The sequence below is a fragment of the Globicephala melas genome, chromosome 7 (assembly GCF_963455315.2).
Source record: "Globicephala melas chromosome 7, mGloMel1.2, whole genome shotgun sequence".
In the NCBI taxonomy this organism is placed as follows: domain Eukaryota; kingdom Metazoa; phylum Chordata; class Mammalia; order Artiodactyla; family Delphinidae; genus Globicephala; species Globicephala melas.
The window spans coordinates 93,707,944-93,720,413 of NC_083320.1; the positions used below are offsets into that span (position 1 = coordinate 93,707,944).

The window sequence follows — 12,470 nt, forward strand, 5'->3', positions numbered from 1 at the left end:
AAATTAGGAGGGTTCTTAACTGACAGCCAACAACATAAACTTCTAAGGGCTATGGCATCACAGCAACAAAAAACTGCTGTGAACTGCAATGGGTCAAGATTACTGCATGATTCAGGATTCATGTACTAAGACTGGATATTAACCAGGCAACACCACACCCTCATGAAAACATCTCAGGAAACTAGAGAGATAGGCCTTGAGCGAAGAGAATGAACCTGAAAAAGAAAACAAGACTGAACTCTTGTACTACAGAATGGGTTAAAGAAAGACAGTTCACACCAGAATTCTTCCTTCTGGTTGTCTTTATTATACCAGACAGAACATAGCGCTACTAGGAGAGGCTCAAGACTCACTTCAGCTATGGCTGATCTTCTTTCTACTCTTACAGGTATATACTCCAAGGGCATGCTCGAGAACAGGCCCTGTCCTTCTGGAACTGTGCAGTGTAGGTGCCTCATGTACCTATCAGCATTTATGCAAAGCTCTGGGGACTCTCCCATGGCCCCTAATACCAAGTCATCCTTATACAAAAAGGGAAAGGCAACCATACCTATTTTAGCATGACTACGTATTTCCTTAAATGTATTATCTGATTCCCACATATGGGCAGATGTGTAAGTTGGTTATTTGTCATATAATCTATTTTCTGGTTAAAACAATGTTATTGAAGAGATTTTTACATTACCCAGGTTAGTCCAAAAGAGTCTAACGAACCACAGTTTTGCTGAAGCACCGTGTTAAAGGAATTATATAGCACCTTGAGGAGCAAAGGTTTCTATGGGGAAAAGCTTTTACAGCTCCAATTTGGAATTTCCTCCTGTACATGCTTCTACAAGGACACTGCAGCAGAAGAGGGACAGATGAATATGAAGGCAGCTAAAGGTCAGGTAAAAAAAATAGCTGCTATGGAGGCCAGTACTTCCTACTGTGCACACACACCCTAAGCCAATTCCCTCCTCTAACTTTTTGATTTAACACATACCCTGAGAGCCAATTGGCTTCTCTTTATCCACTGTACCAACTATCTGCTTTAAAACACATCTCTTTTTCTTGCCTCACAGCGGAACAGAACTCAAAGATTTTCTGTATCTTTCTAATCTCTATGGAAAACATGCAGCTCTTGAGAGGTTTACTGAAGATTTCTTCTTTTAGGAAAGATGGGGGAAACAAGCAGGGAATAAAAAGACTCCCTCTTATTGTCACTCTCTGCTAGCAGGGAAGATGAAAGTAGCATAGGTTTTCACGGGGTGTTTATGTTGAAATATCAAACTCAGGCTGGCCTACCTAGCACAAAAACAGGACTGAGTAGGAGCTGTGGAATGAAAAAATGGAGGCCATCACAGGTAGCAGTAGGTTAAGGAAGAAAGTCTGGGCATGGGAGACAGTTCAGAGTATCAATAATAGGAAAAGGAAGCCCTGTGGCCCACTGAGCTACCCATTTTTTTTTTTTTTAATGTACATGGATTTGCCTCTGCTTTCAAAAATAAATGATCCAGAAAGACTTTCTTCATCACTTGGTTTTTAAATTAATAAGCTAAGTGTAACCATTCTCTGAATCCTTTGTGTTCTAGATACAGGCCTGTATCTAAGCCTAAAATATTCTTCTCCAGGTAGCAAATGCCTATTCATCCTAAACTGTGATGCTTCTGAAAAATTTTCCATGACCTCCACTCAGTACAGTCAGTCACCTTTTTGACCTTGCTCTCCTAAGAGAACTCATCACATAGTAATTATTTACATATCTCCTCCCACAACCTCAATAGACTGTAACTGAGGATAAACACTGTACTTCTTAATTACCTAATCACAGTGTCTGTCACAAAGCAGGTAACCAAAGGTTTGCTGAATGAAGCAGCCTATGTTAAATCCTAAGGATTTCTAAAAACCTTGCATTAAATTGACTGAACATACCTAAAGGAAGAAAACTTCCCAATCCTCATATAGAAATGATTCAGTTCTCAACTTCCAACCATTATTCAAAGATTATTCTTTTCAGACTTCCCTGGTGATGCAGTGGTTAAGAATCCGCCTGCCAATGCAGGGGACACAGGTTTGAGCCCTGGTCTGGGAAGATCCCACATGCTGCAGAGCAACTAAGCCCGGGCACCACAACTACTGAGCCTGCGCTCTAGAGCCCGCACGCCACAACTACTAAAGCCCACATGCCTAGAGCCCGTGCTCTGCCACAAGAGAAGCCACCGCAATGAGAAGCCCATGCACCACATCAAAGAGTAGCCCCCGCTCACAGCAACCAGAGAAAGCCCACGTGTAGCAACGAAGACCCAACCAATGCAGCCAAAAATAAATAAAATAAATTTATTTTAAAAATATAGAATCATTTTTTTAAAAAAGATTGTTCTTTTCTTTTTTAAACTCAAGAAGCAAGTTTGACTATGACCTTTAGGGGATGGAGGTAGGGTGTTGTAACTACGAATGAAATTTAAACATTTAATTAAAAAAAAAAGACATGCAGGCCTTACACCACTTTACAGAGTGACTTTCACAGCTTCATCCCAGAATAGCTCAAAATAGACTCCCGAGCTCTGATAACGTGACCCACCTTAAAAGACTCCATATCTGAGAGCAGACAGGCACTCTGCATGCGTGCTCTGAGGTGAGCCCCTTCTGCCGATGTACCCAATTTAGCTAGAACCTCCGACTGCTCTTCTAGCAGATCTTCTGTCATAGGTGCTGGTTCCTGCGAAGCACAAAAGGACAAAGCTCGTGAATAGCTTTTTTTAGAGAAAGCAGAACTATAAAAATAGAACAAAGACAACAATTATTTCAGCTATAGCAGTCACAAGATATGTATTTAAAAGAATTCAGAGAAATTTGCAAGTTTTCTGGAACCTACATGAAAAAGTAACAAGAAGAGTAAGTATGACTGTCAGTGCACTGCCCCCCACCCCGCCCCGCCAGCCAACAGATAAGATTTTCATGTTTCCTTGACCATAGCTAAGAGAGGAACTGGATGCACTGAACATCTTCCTGCCTATTAATGATAAAGAAATGAAGTCCTAAGATTTTTATGAATGCCATTATTAGTTGCAACAAGGTTTTTATTATACCTAGTAAGAGAAGAAAACTGAAAAGAATTGACCCCAAATAACTATATTTTATGTTGGAGGAGTAGCTTTGAGTTTATGTTCCAAACACATTCAAATTACCAGTTCCCACAAGAAGTTGTTTTTTACTTTGGGGAATCAGAGACATTATATATTTTAATGGTAACCCCAAATAAAACAGCAGCTAAGGCAAATCTAAAGGAAAATACAACTGTAGAATCATTCAGAGAGAGACAGAAAACATTTCAAAACTGTTCAGGGGGGCTTAGGAAAGTTCTCTGAGAATTGATTCCATTAGATTTTATATTTGAAATATGAAGAACTCAACAACCCAGAGACTAACCAAACAAATCTTGCCTGCTTTGTTGTTAAAGCCAGAAAAACATGAACTCCTTTATTCCTAAATAGGATAAGACCTAGCAGAAGTAAGTGTCTTGTCAATAAATAGATTCCTTCTAGATTTCAGGAGCTTACTATAAAAGCAAGTTTTCTTAGCCTCAGTACTACTGACAGTTTAGACTGGATACTGTCGTGGTGCCTGTTCTATGCATTGTAGGATGTTTAGCAGCATATCTCTAGCCTCTGCCCACTATTGCCTGTAGTACCACTCCACCTCATGACAATCAAAAATGTTTCCAGACCTTGCCAAATACCCCTGGGAGGCAAAACACACTCCCCAGTTGAGAACCACTTCCACAGAGATAAATAATTTTTGCAGATATCTGTCAGAAATAAAGTAGAAGCATGGTAAAGGTATGGCATTCAAAACACAGCAACAAACAAAAGAAAGTAACTTTTTTCTTATATCATTCTCATTTTTGAAACAAACCTACAAGGGCACTTACAAACAGTGCTGGAGAGAATATAAATCTTCCCAGACAACAATCTGGAAATCAATACATGGCAAGCATTTATGATCATGCCCTCTGACCCAAGAATTCCACTTCTAGAAATATCACTGTAGTATTATCTATAACAGTGTGAAAATTGGAAAGAATCTGAATGTACAATAACGGAAATGGTTTGATATAGGAAAAAATGGGGAGGAACTACTTTAACAGTTTATCTCTGGATTATGGAAATACGAGCTTTTGTTTTGCTTTCTCTACAATGAACATGCATCACTTTCAAAGTCTCACCCTGATACTTGGGGTTGAATAATAATTGGTAAGACAGTATGACAGACCGGTTAAGAGTTTGGGCTCTAGAAACAACATGCCTGTATTTGAATCCCAGCTGTATAACCTTGGGCAATTACTCCAGCTTTATGTGACTCACTGTTGTGAAGAATAGATCCTGGCACAAGCTCAATAAACACTTGCAATTAGAGACAAAATACTTAGGCTGTATTTTAAGTTTTTTACTCTACTTTCCCTATGATATCAAAATTCCTCAGATTCAAAAATAACATGAATCTCCAATGAAGCAGTATACTCAGGAGCAGAGGCCCTCATTATTTCCATTAAAAAGGAACTCCTTTTCATTGTCCTTTAGCCTCCTGAGGGAAGGGAGGAGATACTGAAAGGATACAGACTACCCCTCCCACCTGGGAACTCTGGCCAACTGTAAGTGAAAAACTTGATCAAGAGGAATACAAGCAGCAAAGAGCATAAGGGCCACACATTCTTATATGTACCATTTCTGAATATGCCCAAAGCTTTCTCATACACATGATCTCATCGCTAATCACTGAGAAGTCATCAGTGCATTTTACATGTGGTGAAACCGAATGCAGAGACAGCATCTTGCCCAACATCATCGAAGTGGCAAACTCTCAAGTGGCAAACTGAAGGGAGAATCTAGGACATCTATCTAACGCTGGCTTTGAGAACTATTAGTTTGGATCTAATCCACTACCTAAGAACTCCTGCTTTAACAGATTCTCTACAAATTTCTCTTCTAGCCCCTGCTCTAAAATGCTGAGAAAAATTTTTAAGCCTTTCCTAGCCATAAATTTTAGGTTGACCTAAGTCTACATGAAAGGAATAAGGGAGTATATTTAAATTCTTAGAAGTAGGACCTATATACAGTCTTATTATTTACTTTTTCTTTTTGGTGAAATGGCAATGGATTAACAGCACATTTTAAGCTAATTTCTAAAGTCTGAAATTATAGTGGTTTCAACTGGGATCATTTTGAATTCCAAACATTTTCTATACGTACATATACAATGGTTATAATTCAAATAAGATTAACTTTAAAGAAAGTAAAACAGATTAAAAATTTGCCCCGATTTACCTAAAGGTAAGACAAAAATTAATTTCTAAATACATAAGATGCATGTTGAGAGAAAAGTAAGTTTAAATTATTCCAGACTTGGATTACAAATTTGAATGTGGAAACTAAAGCATCTGAAATAAATGAGGAAGACATAGCATTCTGAAGAAAAATAAAGCTTGAGCTTCCAGAACAACTTCCTCTGATTCTTCATTAACCCAATCAAACCAACATATATGCAACAAGTTCATTAAAAATAGGGAGTACTGTTAATTAAAACTTGGAAAAAGAAAGCACATAAAATATTAAACTTCACTGAACACTTACATGCCAATTATCTTTAAATATGATGTGTAATTTAACCCTGAACAACCCAAAGTAATACAAACTATTATTGGCTTTTAAAGTATTTAATATTTGTTTATTAAATAAATAAATAGGCAGGGTTTTCAAACTGAAGATACATTAGAACAAGACAGAAATACTTTCATTTTTTTCTTCTTGTCAACCACTGATCATATGACAAATTTTTAAACAGTATTTTTTGAAGTATAATCAACATACAGTAATTTAAAGGGTACATTTGTTAACTACATACCCATGAAGCAGTCACTACAATCAAGATAAAAAGCTTCCTTATGCCTATTTTTGGAAAGTCTATCAAAAAGTGAATAGATGAACTATGCTATATCCATGCTGAGGAATACTACTAAGCAATAAAAATGAATGAACTACTGATACACACAACAACATATATGAATCTCAAAATAATTATGCTAAAAGAATTCACACACACAAAAACCATACTGTAATTACATAAAATTTATATAAAATTCTAGAAAATGCAAACTTTTTTTTAAGAGAGAAAAACAAGGCTCAGAAAGGAAACATAGCCTCTACTAGCAATACTAGCTAAAAATAAGGGTGGTGCCAGGCTACAAATCTAGCTCCGCTAGATTCCAACATCCCAGTCTATGCCACAAGACCTCAATACCAACTGCATGCACCCCAACAAAATTTGAAAAAATATACACTTGGTTTCTAGCATTAGAATAGTCTGTCCTAGTACTAACAGTTAGTGATGAAGTATCTAAAATATAATTACTTTTAAAATAATATAAAGAAGCAAAAAGATAAGGCCTGTCAAACAAACAAAACTAATGTCATAAATGACAGCCACCTGGCAAAGAAACAATGTAAGCATGGGAAAAAAAGTTAAGAGAATCCATGTTTAAAATTATCAAGCAATCATCCCAACATCCCACTGCACAATTATTACAACTGATCAACCCATCTCAAAATATGAAAACTGGTTAAAAAACCTTTAAGTCAATCCTTGCAGCCTGAGAAGCGATACTAGCCTCTTAGGTCTTATATAAGAAAAAGTCCTCAAAAGAATAATAGCCTAAAAAAAAAAAGAATAATAGCCTAGAGTCTGTCATACAGAGTGAAGTAAGCCAGAAATACCATATATTAACGCATATATGTGGAATCTAGAAAAACAGTACAGATGAACCTATTCGTAGATGTAGAGAACAGACATGTGGACACGGCGGGGGGGTTGGGGGGAAGGGGAGGGTGGGACAAAATTGGGAGACTAGGTTTGACATATATACACTACCATGTGTAAAATAGCTAGCTAGTGGGAACCTGGTGTACAGCACAGGGAGCTCAGCTTGGTGCTCTGTGATGGCCTAGATGGGTGGTATGGGTTGAGGGGTGGGAGGGAGGTCCAAGAGGGAGGGGATATAGGTATACATATAGCTGATTCACTTCATTGTACAGCAGAAACTAACACAACATTGTAAAGCAATTTTACTCCAATTTTAAAAAAAAAAGAATAGCCAAAAATTGAGTACTTATTTTGGACTAGACATGGTATCATTCACTTATCATATTTAAAACTCACTATTTCATTTAGAACTCACAATTATCTTATGATTACCTCAATATGCAAGACAAACATTTGATAAAATACAATACCTGATCATGAAAAAAACTCTCAGAAACTAGGGATAGGAGAAAATTTCCTTCATATGATAAATGATACCTACACCAGATACACTCAAAGATTATCACATGCTTTCCTTCTGAGACTGGGAACAAGAGGAGGATGTCCACTGTTCAACACTGTACCTGAGGTCCTAGCCAGTACAATAGGAAATGAAGAAGAATTAAAAAATGTACAGGCCAGAAAATCAAAATTCAAATTGTCTATTAACAGATAACATGACTGTGTGTATAGAAAACTCCAAATATACTAGAAACAATAAGTGAATGTAATAAGGTTGTTAGATTCAAGGTCAATATACAATAATAAACTATTTCTACATATCAGGGAAAATGTTTTTAAATGAAATTTAAAAATACCATTTACAATATTTGAAAAATTACAAATATTATATTTTGACATAAATTTAATAAAAGATATGCAAAACCTCTACATTAAAAACTAAAAAACACTGATAAGGGAAAGTAAAGGGAACATTCAATAAAATGAAAGACATTTCATGGTCACGAGACTCAATATTATTAAGATATCAATTCTCTCCAATGCAATGCAATGCTAATTCTAAATCTAATTTGATACAATATGAATTAAAATCCCAGCAGGATTATTTTATGTGTGGAAACTGACAAACAGTTTCCCAAATTTACATAAAAAGGAAAAGAAGAGTCAAGATAATCTTGAAGAACAAAGTTAGAAGATTTAAACTACAAGATAGAAAGATTTTTATAAAACTATAGTAATAAGGACAGTACATTACTGGCACAAGGATAAACAAAGAGACTAACAGAATAAATAGTCCAGAAAGAGACCAACACACATACAATCACTTGATTTACAACAAAGATGTCACTGCCACTCCGTGGGAAAAGGCAGGTCTTCTGAATAATGGTGTTGGAACACAACTGTACACCCTTACAGAAAAATGAGAATCTTAATCTCTTCCACACACCAAACACAGTCAATTTGAGGTGGATCAAAAACATAAATGTGATAGGTAAAACCATAAAGCTTCCAGAAGAAAACACAAGAGAGTATCTCCAGGACCTTGGGGTAGTTAATTTCTTAACAGGAGACAAAAGCAGTATCCACATAAGAAAAATATTGGTAGATCAGACCTTATTAAAGTTAAAAATGCCTATTCAACAAAAGGCATCATTAAGAAAGTGAACAGGCAAGCCACCAACTAGGAGAAATTATTTGTTATAGATAGACAGACAGACAGATACAGATATATACACCTCAGAACTCATATCCAGAATATATGAAGAATTCCTACAAAGCAATAGGGAAAAAGACGACTAATTTTGAAAAAATAGGTAAAGGTCTTGAACAGGCACTTGACCAAGAAAATATCCAAGTGGGCAATAAATATATGAAAATGTGTTCAGTGTCATTATTCATCAGGGAAATGTGAAAACATGAGATACTACTACATACCCCTCAGAAAGGCAAAAATTAAAATGATTGAAATTATCAAGTGTGCAGAGAAGAGTTAACATAGCAGGCCTTAGACTATTATCTTCAGAAAGGCCTGTTTGCAAAGTTGGCCCTCAGCTGGCTTCTGGGAACCTGGATCCTGGCAGAGTCGCACCATACTCCAAACTGATAAAAATGGTTCACTATGTGTAAACTCTTTGTGCAAACAATATGGTTTATGCTGAATACCTGCTTTCCTTCTGGGAGTCTGGAATTTTGGCACATGTTAGGCAGAGGGTGCTTTGTGACCAGGCCCCAGTAAAAAAAAAAAACTCTGAGCAATGAGCCTCTGACAAGTTTCCCTAGTAGATAACATTTCACATGTGGTCACGATCAGTTGTGGAGTTAAGTGCATCTTGTGTGACTACTGCGAGGAGACTCTTGGAAGCTTGTGCTTGATATCCTCTGAACTTTGTCCCATGTGCCATTTCCTTTCACTTTGTGTCCCTTTGCTCTATTAAGTTACAGCTGTGAGCATGACTATATACTGAGTCCTGTGAGTCCTCCAAGCAAATCACCAAACCTGGGAGTGGTGTTGGGACCCCTGACACACCAAATGTAAGAGATTATGTGGAATAAACCACAATTATTATGCATTGTTGTAGGGAATGTAAATTAGTTCAACCACTTTGGGAGACTGTTTAGCAATATCTACTAAAGCTCAAACATATTGCTACCACAGGGCCCAACAATTCTACTCTTAAGAATATATCCAGGGCTTCCCTGGTGGCGCAGTGGTTGAGAATCTGCCTGCTAATGCAGGGGACACGGGTTCGAGCCCTGGTCTGGGAAGATCCCACATGCTGCGGAGCAACTAGGCCCATGAGCCACAACTACTGAGCCTGCGCGTCTGGAGCCTGTGCTCCGCAACTAGAGAGGCCGCGATAGTGAGAGGCCTCCGCACCGCGATAAAGAATGGCCCCCGCAACTAGAGAAAGCCCGCGCACAGAAACGAAGACCCAACACAGCAAAAATAAATAAATAAATAAAATTAAAAAAAAAAAAAAAAGAATATATCCAAAAGAAAATGAGTATGTTCACCAAAAGACACATAAGAATTTTCATTTGTTTATAATAGCTCAAACTGTAAACAACTCAAATTGCATCAGCAGGTGAATGGATAAGCAATATAAGAATTGAGTGGCACATTCATGTAACAGAATACTATAAAGTAATACAATATGCATAAATACGGATTCATATAATGACATAGATGAATCTCACAGACGGTTGTTAAATAAAAAAGCACAACACAAGAGTACATAATTCCATTCATATACAAAAGAGCAAGCAAAGTATGATTACATTTATGATATCCAAAAATTGACAAAACTAACCTATGCTAAGTTAGAAAACAGAATTACCTGGAGGGGAGTACTCAAGACATCTGCCTATTTAAATTTTAAAAGATTAAATTAAAAATTCAGTTCCTTAGTTGCACTAGCCACATTTCAAGCACTCAATAGCTACATACAGATAATGGCTATAGTACTAGAGAACACAGAAAATATACGTGTCCATCTTCACAGAAAGTTCTACTGATTATTGCTGTTCTAGGATATTGAGAATTTTCTATATCTTGATATGGGTGGTAGTTACATGAGTTTTTATTTTTTATTTTTCTGAGTTAATTTTTTTATTGAGATATAATTGACATATAACATTCTATTAGTTTTACATGGGTTTTTAAATATGAAAAAACTCACCAAGCTGTACACTTAAGATTTGTGCACTTTATTTAGTTATAATTAACTCAATAGATAAGTAAACAAATGTTTTAAAAATAACTAGGAGAAAACATACACAATGTATATAACAGAGGATTTATATCTAATATATGAAGGACTCATATAAATCAATAAGAATAGGACAGCAACCTAAAAGAAAAATGGAATGCAATTCACAGGAAAGGATGGCATAAACATATTAAAAGATACTTAGGTTCATCAAAAATCAGGGAACTACAATCTAGAACACTGAGATACCACTTTTGCCCATCGTATTGGCAAAAATTTTTTTGACTGGTAATGTCAATTAAAAAAATTAAATTAAATATGAATACAAGTAACGTGAGTGCAAGAACCTTACTATATAGTTTGCTACTAAAATCCTAAGGCTTAGGACAGTGGTTGGCATATATTAGTCACTCAATACATATTTATGGAGGAAGAAAGTGTAAAAGGGAAGTTGGGGAGAGAATGTTATTCCCTTACTCCTATATTCATCAATGACAGGGTATAAAATAGGTGCAGCCCTTTTGAAGAGGAATTTTATAGCTTATATATATGATTTTCTAGAAATTCCATTTCTCATTTCTTCCTTAGAGAAACACTCATATGTGAACAGATAATATATGAAAAACTACAAGAATCTGCTACATTACTGTAGCACTGTAATAGCAATAAGCTGCAAATAACATTGTACATTAAGAGGGTAATGGTTCAATAAGCTTATCACTCTTCCATGCCATGGAATATTACACAGCAGTTAAAGAGATGAAGTAGATCCACATGTAATGACATGAAGAGATCTTCAAGACACATTAAGTTAAAAAACTACACACCAATGCACACATTTTTAAAAATCCACAAAACTATGTATCATATGCATACACATACATACATCAAAGCATAGAAACAGGTGTAAGAAATTATAACCCAAACCAATAATAGTGGTTACTTCTACAGATTAGAATTGGAATTAGTGGGTGGTGGCTTTTACTTTTTCTAGGTTGAGTTTTTCACAATAAAATGTATTCACTTATTACCTATGCAAAAAAACCCAACAAAAACTATTGCTCTTCCTTAGGTTTTGAGTTGTTGCTATTCTACTTCCTAATGGTATAAAATGGATTCAAACTGCATATTAGAATAGATAAAAACTAATTATATAATTAAAGAATTTTTACTTTTGTTCTTCCAATATTTTTGGATTTTGTTTTTTTAAACATCTGAGTACCCACCACTAAGTTTAAGATGAACTAATAGATCACCTTATACATGATGAGCTACTATCTACTGAAACTTCAAAACATTTCTCAGTTGTACAAATAGTAGACCTAAAAGCCCCAAAAGTCAAATTTATAGATCTCTGAACATAGAACTGTTTAAAGAATTGCCTCTACCCAAAGCAATTATTTCTTACTAGGATGAAGTTATATAACCAACAAAAAATAAAACTTAAAGAACCAGTCCATGTCCTACCTGGGTCACTGGAATATATAGAGGTTCTCCATTATGTAGCAGATTAAGTTTCCCATGCTGATGGAGTCGTCCTTCTGGCTTTAAACTTGCCATCTCCTTAGGTCCTCCTTTCTTGCCACTCTCTTGTCCATTTCCCTTAAGTTCTTCAGTATCACTTAGGCATTCAAAAAATTCTTCCTCGCTGTCACTCCAAGAATCCCATGATTTTCCCACCTCTCCCTTTTCCTTATCCATATCTTTTAGATTGTCTGGCCCCGGCTGGTCTCCAGATTTTCCAGCATCCCCTGAATATGTATTAGTTACATTATCTGAAGGACTTGTCTTTCTCCCCTCATCACGTGCCTTCTTTCGTTCAATACAACAATTTAACATCTGAAAAAACATTCATATTTGAATTGTCAGGCAGTTAGTCAGACATAAGCAGGTCCCTGCCCCATTCTGGACAGGGTCATCCTTCTCTCCCCAACCTGGACACCGGTGATCAGAACATGCCCAGAG

At 36.3% G+C, this 12,470-nt stretch overlaps 1 protein-coding gene across 4 annotated transcripts in view; it reads right to left on the reverse strand.

The window, feature by feature from the left end:
* Window positions 1-12,470, reverse strand: part of RAB3GAP1 (RAB3 GTPase activating protein catalytic subunit 1) — a 125,905-nt gene that overhangs the window by 21,638 nt on the left and 91,797 nt on the right. For all 4 annotated transcript variants that reach the window (XM_060302505.1, XM_030883078.2, XM_060302504.1 and 1 more), the window contains 2 exons: window positions 11,973-12,344; window positions 2,561-2,698 (listed from right to left, as the gene is read on the reverse strand). In XM_060302505.1, the coding sequence (XP_060158488.1) occupies window positions 2,561-2,698; window positions 11,973-12,344 (510 nt within the window). The remainder of the gene's footprint in view (window positions 1-2,560; window positions 2,699-11,972; window positions 12,345-12,470) is intronic.